The sequence below is a fragment of the Gloeophyllum trabeum genome (assembly GCF_000344685.1).
Source record: "Gloeophyllum trabeum ATCC 11539 unplaced genomic scaffold GLOTRscaffold_00001, whole genome shotgun sequence".
NCBI classification, from domain to species: domain Eukaryota; kingdom Fungi; phylum Basidiomycota; class Agaricomycetes; order Gloeophyllales; family Gloeophyllaceae; genus Gloeophyllum; species Gloeophyllum trabeum.
In genome coordinates, this window is record NW_006920410.1 from 1,480,173 (window position 1) to 1,488,044 (window position 7,872).

The 7,872-nt window shown below is 48.0% G+C and overlaps 2 protein-coding genes across 2 annotated transcripts; both read left to right on the forward strand.

Moving 5' to 3' along the window:
• Nucleotides 1-4,096: 4,096 nt before the first annotated feature.
• On the forward strand, nt 4,097-4,735 carry GLOTRDRAFT_30860 (uncharacterized protein; the record flags this gene model as incomplete). Its single annotated transcript, XM_007862028.1, has 1 exon — nt 4,097-4,735. The coding sequence occupies one exon, from the start codon at nt 4,097-4,099 to the stop codon at nt 4,733-4,735; it is 639 nt and encodes a 212-aa protein (XP_007860219.1).
• A 1,410-nt stretch (nt 4,736-6,145) lies between these two features.
• Nucleotides 6,146-6,637, forward strand: GLOTRDRAFT_124167 (uncharacterized protein; the record flags this gene model as incomplete). The annotated part of the gene is made up of 1 exon (XM_007862635.1): nt 6,146-6,637. The coding sequence occupies one exon, from the start codon at nt 6,146-6,148 to the stop codon at nt 6,635-6,637; it is 492 nt and encodes a 163-aa protein (XP_007860826.1).
• Between the last annotated feature and the right edge of the window lie 1,235 nt (nt 6,638-7,872).

Genomic DNA, 7,872 nt, shown 5'->3' on the forward strand with positions numbered 1-7,872 from the left:
AGCGGCGGTTATTTGTTATTTATCTCCGGACGGTCGCAAAGCCATTCCTGTAGTATAAATTGTACAAAGTAGCGTACAGAAAAACAAGTTTCGACTTCACCATCTCAGAGAATTAGAGTTACGATCTCAGCGACCCGAGAAGTTCGAAAGCGTCGAACTTAGCGAATTATAACCGATCTTAGCTTTGCCAATAGGCCTGACTCGTCGAGTGAATTATCTCCGCCATCGATCCAATTAGCTCCGGTGAGTCTCACATAGCGAAATAAAATTAACCAAGTTTCTCTAGCAATTTCTACTCCCGTGGGCCCGAACCTACACTCGGTTTCGTGGTTTGCGACTTTGTCTGCGACTTTCCGGAGATAAATACTCCGGAGCGTCCCTTAGTGTTTGTTTCAGGCGTCAAGGTTTTGTTTTATTTTTCTAGGTCTTCCTACGGACTACCCTACGACGTCTTACTCCTCCTTTCCCCCTCGAACTATTAAATACCCTTCAGTTGTCTCGGACCGCCTTCACCCATATCACGGGGTTTAGGTTTATTTCCTTTGGTCCTTGGTGATTGTTGTGTGTCAGTGCATATCATCGCGGGGCACACTTGGCCATCCTATATCTTGTACACATCATTATCTGATCTGCAGACATACCTCGATACCATGAGGTGCATTTCTTGGGCAAGATGGTAGGCGATAAGAGAAAACGTGTTACGAACTGCCGGTTCAAAGTGTTGTGGGCGTCATATCGCACAAGTCACATGTATTCAGACAGAGATCACATCTATAGATCTCCGGTACACCAGTCCATGTTCCTTAACCTAGCACGCGCGACGCAGAGCTAGCGGCAGACGCGTCTACGTCGCGTCAATCGACGTTCATCGACAGATAACACGGTAGCTAGATTAGGCAACTCGAGCTGTAGCTCGAGCGGTCCGTAGCCGCGGAGAGCCGCTCCATCAACGGCTACGAGCCGACACAAGAATAAAGGTGCCGCTCTCATTGGCTCGCAAATTCTGGCTCGAGCCGCTGTTCGGTCCGGCACGGCATGCCGGCTCGAGCCGTGCCGTGGCAACACTAGGTCAGCGAGACTGATGCTTGTGTTCTCGGTCGCCTTCTCATGCCATGTCAGTAGTAGACGCATAGAGACACCATTAACAGTCAAACAGCAATAAATCTGTGAAGGAAAAAACCCAATACATGCAAGCTTGAGTAACAAATACGCCCTACAACATCTATTCCCGATCCCCCACCCAAGGTAGCGGGCCTTGCCGCCCGGAGGGCGGCGCTACCAGCCTTATACGTCCTAGATGGACTGACAGCTCGGACACTTGTCGCGCTTAAGACTCCTTCAACTCAATTCAGACAAATTCCCGGCAGCGAATTTAAACGGTCATTCTGGAATTTAAAGAAGTTTGCAGCCAATTACTTTGACACAATACATATAATTCTCTGTAAAATCATGTAAATTTTGTCGTTTCTCACTGGGGGTCAAGGGGTTTCATGGTGGGCAAAGGAGGTGTCCTTTTTGGTGTCCCATTTGCAGATTCATCAAAAGGACACATGACAACACCCACTGCTGAAGACACATTATGTACCACCATATGAGGGGTGCTTGACTGCCAGAAGTAACTACATGAGACAGCTCTCAGTATGGGGGCAGTAAGCTGCCAGACCGGGGGTCAAAACAAAAAATGTGCATAAATCCCCATTTTGCCCTGCTGAAACCCCTTCAGTATAGCAATGTACCTGATCTTCAGGGTATTCTACTTACTCCCTACTACTTCAAAAACAGAGCACATCTGCCTCTTGCTTATCAGAGCATATTCGGTGGAGGATATACCACAAAACCTTATTCTTGGAATGGTGAGCTGGTATTCCAAAGCTCAGATGCTGGGGACAGCAAAAGACCCGGTTTGGAGATGATTCCATCGACATCTTGCCTTTTCTAGCCACAAGTATTCATTTTGTCACCTTTCTAGGCAACTTCCATGGTGCAGTGGTGTCTGCCATCGCAATTGTGGAGAGGACGCCTTATTCCAAACCAAAGCTTAGTCTAGTCCTAAAATTCGCTGGTATTTCTTCCACCGAATATGCTCTATCCTGCAGCTTTCAAGAACAAGTCAAATGATGCCAGAGCAAATGGCAATGACATCATCATTATTGGTTAGACTTTGATTGTGACTTTTCGGAGATAAATACTCAGGAGCATCAACTAGCATTTGTTTCAGGTGTCAAAGTGTTTGTTTTATTTTTCTAGGTCTTCCTATGGACTACTCTATGTCATCTTACTCCTCCTTCCCCCTCGAACTATTAAAATACCCCTCAGTTGTCTCAGACCGCCTCCACCCATACCACTGGTGTTAGGTTTATTTGTTTCTTTTGGTCCTTGGTGATTGTTGTGTGTCTGTGCATATCAGTGCTGAACATATCCCTTCCAGGCCTGAACTGTACCACCAGTACCAGCTTCAAGCCACTATATTTGGAATATACAGATCAGTAATGGAAGGTTTGGTGGTCAGTATCTTCAATAACTGGCTGGGAATCAACAATGAAGACATATACAACATTGACTTCAATCCTGCAAAACACTTGTTATTGCAAGGAGAACGGTTTTGGTGCAGCATCAAAGCAGGAGGAGTGTGAGAATATTCAGGGAGCAGAGTATTCTAGGAGGATCCGAGACATTCCACTGTTTTCCCTTGATATAACTCATTCTATGTCCATATGACTCATTCCATGCCTTTATGACTCACTCCCTTACATATGACTCATGCTATGTGGATATGACTCATTCTATGTCAATATGACTTATACTATTCCCTTCTATTTATAGAGATGAGTCATGTTGACTCAGCCTATGCTCAAGGACCAATCATGAGTCCTCAAGCTAGCTGACTCATCCTATTTTCTCACACTATTGTACACCATTCTCTCTAGTAACCAGGCAATTCTCCCACCCTATTGTTATGAATTTCAAAATACTGTAGGGTATATAAGGAGCTCAGTAGACAGTCTTAAAAAGAGACCCCCCAATAATAAGAGACCCTCTAAATACCAGAGAGCCTCATTGGTTCAAGTCAGCCTCAGAATCAGTTGTGCTACTGTGTGCATCTGTACTGTCTTTGTAATACAGCCGGTATTGAGGCGTCGAGCCTCGTAAGTCACCAAGTGTTCGAACCAGGTAGTAGACCAAGACAAGATAGATTGATGACAGATATGGGAATAGCACTAAGTGGTAAAGATAAGAAGAAATCTAAGACAGAATGAGACAGAAGGGAATAGCTAGAAAGTAGAGAAAAGTGAGGGAAACAAGATAGCAGAAGGATAGATGATGAGAACATAAGGTGAAAAAGTGGATTACATAAGCAGAGCACATGTACCAGTACCTCCGGGACCTCCTCGATCCTAAGTCGTCTAACTATGCATATCACAGTGCCCCCCCCAGGTTCGAGGAGGGGTCCTAGAGAGCATCCCCCACTGTAATCGTGGGCGTTTATGCCACGATCTTATCGGTCGATCCGCGGAAGCAATCATCATAGAGCTTCGGGATCAAGGCCTCTGATTGGCCTGTTCCAATAGTGGTTCATTCTGTCTGCTCGCTCGCCTTGTAAGGTGGTGATTCTCTACTTGTACTTTACTTTTCCCTTTTACCCACTTCGTGCTAAATCATACGCTGTGTTCTACGTTCTGCTACATGTCTTAAGTCTCAACAACGTCTCTGGCTAGTGAGGCCTTGGCGGCCTTCCACTTTCTTTGAATGTTCCTTCGCAGTAGGAACTACCAAAGGAACCGAGTTGTACGTCCCCCCCAGTCCCCCAGTCAAACTGTCATCCCCCCCTAGTCTCCCCATGATCCCTGCCTGTGTCTCGACTCGTTTGGAGATCCGCGCTCGTCTCGCACCCACGCAGTTGGACCATCAATCCAGCACCTCTGCCCCATCATCGCTGTCATCAGTTCCCTCCGGACTCGGACCAGAAGACTTGTTCGACGACGCCCACAGACTGTCCCGTTCACCCTCGCCTCCACCACCACCCGTTCCATCACCCACACCAAGTACCCAAACCTCCGACTCCTCGAGCTCAGATGACGATATCCCGTTGACAACAATGCTGAACAGTGAAACAGGTCTCGCGACGGTACAACAGGCGATGCCAAAGTCTCCTCCAACCCTAATGCCTGGTGACCTCACACCCGTCATCCTATGCAAATGGTACTACACGTGCCACATCTATGCTATGCACAAGGAGCTCGATGCCAACAAGCAGGTCAGCCGCGTTGCCTGGGGTATGCAAGACGACTGCCTGGCCGATTGGTACCGATCGGACCAAGACCGCATCGACCGCCTCACCCTCGATGCATGCATCACCGAAATGAAGAGCCTCTATCTCCGCGACGATTGGGAGGATGACCTGCGCGAAGAGATCCTCAAGTCGACCCAGAAAGAGATCCTCAAGTCGACCCAGAACAACGAGCTCTTCTGGAATTGGGTAAACCGTATCCAATCCACTAACTCTCTGCTCAAAGAAACGACGTCCCATCTGACCAATCAAAGTCTGAGGTTCCATTTCGAAGTGCACATGAACGCCGAGACCAAACGGTACTGCAAGAAGGACACGCGGGAGCTCAAGGCCCTTGCCTTTAAGCCCTGGATCAACGCAGTCCGCCTGCTCGACGAAGAACACGCTCATGACAAACGGAACCAGACCGAGGCCATCGCGGACGCTGTCCACCGACAAGGTCAGTGACAACGCCCCCCATTGTTACCTCCTCCATGTCGACAACTACATACACCTCTCGCCCAATGCCCTTCACTGGCAACACGGCCAGGCTCCCTGGCCTCACAGATGCTGAGCGTGCGCTCCTCATGAAGTATAGTGGATGTTTCAACTGTTGGAAATTCGGTGTTAACCACAGGCGGGCGATGTGCACCGAACGACCGGACCCTGCCCAGTACAAGCCTCTCACCGAGGCAGATGTGCCGGTCCACCTGAAATCGTCCACCACAGGCCCCTCGACCCACGCACCTTGACCGGTTGCGGCCATCAATACCGCTACCATCGAGGACGTCGACGACGATGGACCTACATGTTGTCAGCAGGACTTTGCTACCTAACTAAACACCCAAAAAAATCCAGGTCCTAGAAAGGGGGAAAAATCCTAAGAGAAGTAGCTGGACTTGTCCTTGGTCAAGCTAGACTCCTCAATGTTCTTGAGGGTAGGCTCCTGTTGTCAAGCAAAAGGAAGAGTGAGAGTCAACTACTAGAGCTGGCAGAGGATGATAAGAGAGCAAGAGTAGATCAGTGAAGGACTTCAGCAAGTACTTCACAAATCCAAGAAAACAGTAGAGCTTCTTCACAGCTGAAGAGGGCTCAAGAGATCAAATGTTGGTAAATGGCAAGGATAGATAGCCTGCCCTGTCCCTACATACTGTTCCCTTTTTATACTCTAGCAGGCCTTTGACTACATGTGAGTCATACTGCTACTTAAAGACAATATGAAATGGGAGGCAACACAGGTCAGTGCTAGTGTGAGAGAAAAGATGAGTCAGGTTGAGTCAACAGGACTCAAAATGACTCCACAACCCAAAACTATGAAATTCCTACTCAACCCAAGTCATTCCCTTCTTTTTGTCAGATCCAGTCACTTCCCCTTTACTGATCAGTGGCCCGATGGCATTCTGCCAGCCTCAGCTGACTCCTGGCAAGCGAGAGAGTGGAGTAGTAAATGTCCTCCCCCATCGTTCCAAGAGGAGGTAATCTTGCATGGCTTCATGGTGGTCTGGGTACATTCCAAGCTGTCTTGCAAGTGCGAAGTAGCTGCGGTAGATGTCTCCCCTGTTGTTGAATATTGTCAGCCACCATGTTTTAAGCATTTTGCATTCAAACAATTTCTTGGTCTGACAACATCCGATCACCGTAATAATGCCTACGTGTGTTCTAGGGGATGAATCTGATTCTGAGCCCGAGTGCGCACCTCTCTCTACCTCTCATTTTATCTTTTCTTGCCTTATCTCTGGGCCTGCCCACGAGTTTCCTGTTCCTATCTCTGGCCTGTTGGATAGCGGTGCACACATGGTACTGATATCAGACCATCTCGTACAGCGCCTGGGACTGATACCATCGCGCATGAAGCGTCCTATCCATTGCACCCTCGCTATGTCTGAAGGACCTCCCATGGAGTACGAGCTCGTGGACTTTATCAAACTGTCCCTGTCCTCTTCTGATAATGTTTGGCACTCCCGTCGTTTCGAAGCAGTTGTGGTTCCCAATTTGTGTTCTGATATCCTTCTCGGTGGACCATTCCTTTCTCACAATCACCTTGTTCTTGACCATGAAGACTGTACATGTATGGACAAGTCATGTGGTTATGACCTATTGAATCCTAGAGTTCATGTTACCCCTCCTCCTCCTCCTCCTTGGGATTATAAGCTGTTGCACAACGATGTTGTTGCAGAGCTGAAGGCTCAATTGCTTCCCCACCGAGCGGCGGTGGACGCACGTTGCGAACCCTTGAAGGAGTTTAATATGGTGGCTGCCGTTCGTGATCGTATCGAAAAGCTCGATGCTGCTAAAACTCTCAAGGCGTTAGACATTGACTATACAAGCACCGCTACGCTGACTGTTTCCCAGATGATATCCCACACTTAGATAACCTGCCCTCGGACGTCTATCATTGTATCCGTCTCAAGGATCCCAACAAGGTCATTCAGATGCAGGAATATTCTTGCCCGAAGAAATACCGTGACACTTGGCGCGTACTTCTCGAACAACATCTCGCTGCTGGCTGAATGCATCCATCGTCCTCGCCATACTGCTCCCCGGCGTTCCTTGTCCCCAAGTCCGACCTGACCGTGCTGCCGCGTTGGGTGAATGACTACCGGGAACTGAACGCAAATACAGTACCTGACCGCCACCCGCTCCCACGTGTGGATGATATCCTGTCGGATTGCGCGAAGGGTAAGATATTTGCAAAACTTGACATGACTAATCAGCCGCTGCTGTAATAATAATGCATTATGGATGCATTAGAGCATATTTGGTGTGGTAATTACTACGGGTGGAGCTCCAAGTAAGGGAATTTTGATGGATTCAAGCGACCCCATTGGCCCCACGCTGTGGTAATTACCACAGTGAATATGCTCTATTGCAATGACAAAATGTATTACATTACCCAGGCATTGTGATGAGGGTGTAATGCATTATGCTCTGCAGGCCCGAGAGGTGCCAGCTGGGTTTGAACCTGGCTGCCCCGGCATCCCGGCTTGATGACTGGGATCGGGGATGGATCTGTATCCCCGGGGAAAGGTCCAGGGGGCTATTAATAGCAGATCCTCTAATTCTGCAGCTGCAGGGCCCGGAAAAATCCGAAAAATGGCGGAAAAATAGGAATATGTTGCTGAGCCTAGGTTCCACATTATTAGAGCTATAAATAGCATGGAGCGTCCACAGGTACCCACAGGGCAGTAATTTGCAGCTCATATAAAATGGGAAGAAATGCTGAAAAATCAAGGAAAAATCAGGTGATCCCCGGAGCACCACAAGCTCACTATGGCATCACTACATTATGTAATGGGTTACCAAATATGGGAATGGGCATGTGGTACACCTTCAGAATTCAAATTTTGCTCTCATTATGATTCTGGGGTCTATTTCTGCTGGTCTTGTGACTGTTGTAGCACATGGTCCTGATGGGGAACTTGTACCTGTAGTATGTACAATGTACTGGCTGTCTATTGAGTCAAAGGGATATTTTCCACCACCGGCTCTGGAAATGGTTTTCTCATTTTCCCACACTAATACTATGCTCCACAATGTGCCCTTCTGGAAACAAGGTCATCTACCAGTAGGCTCCATGTTTATATAAGGCACCAGAAGATTTTGAG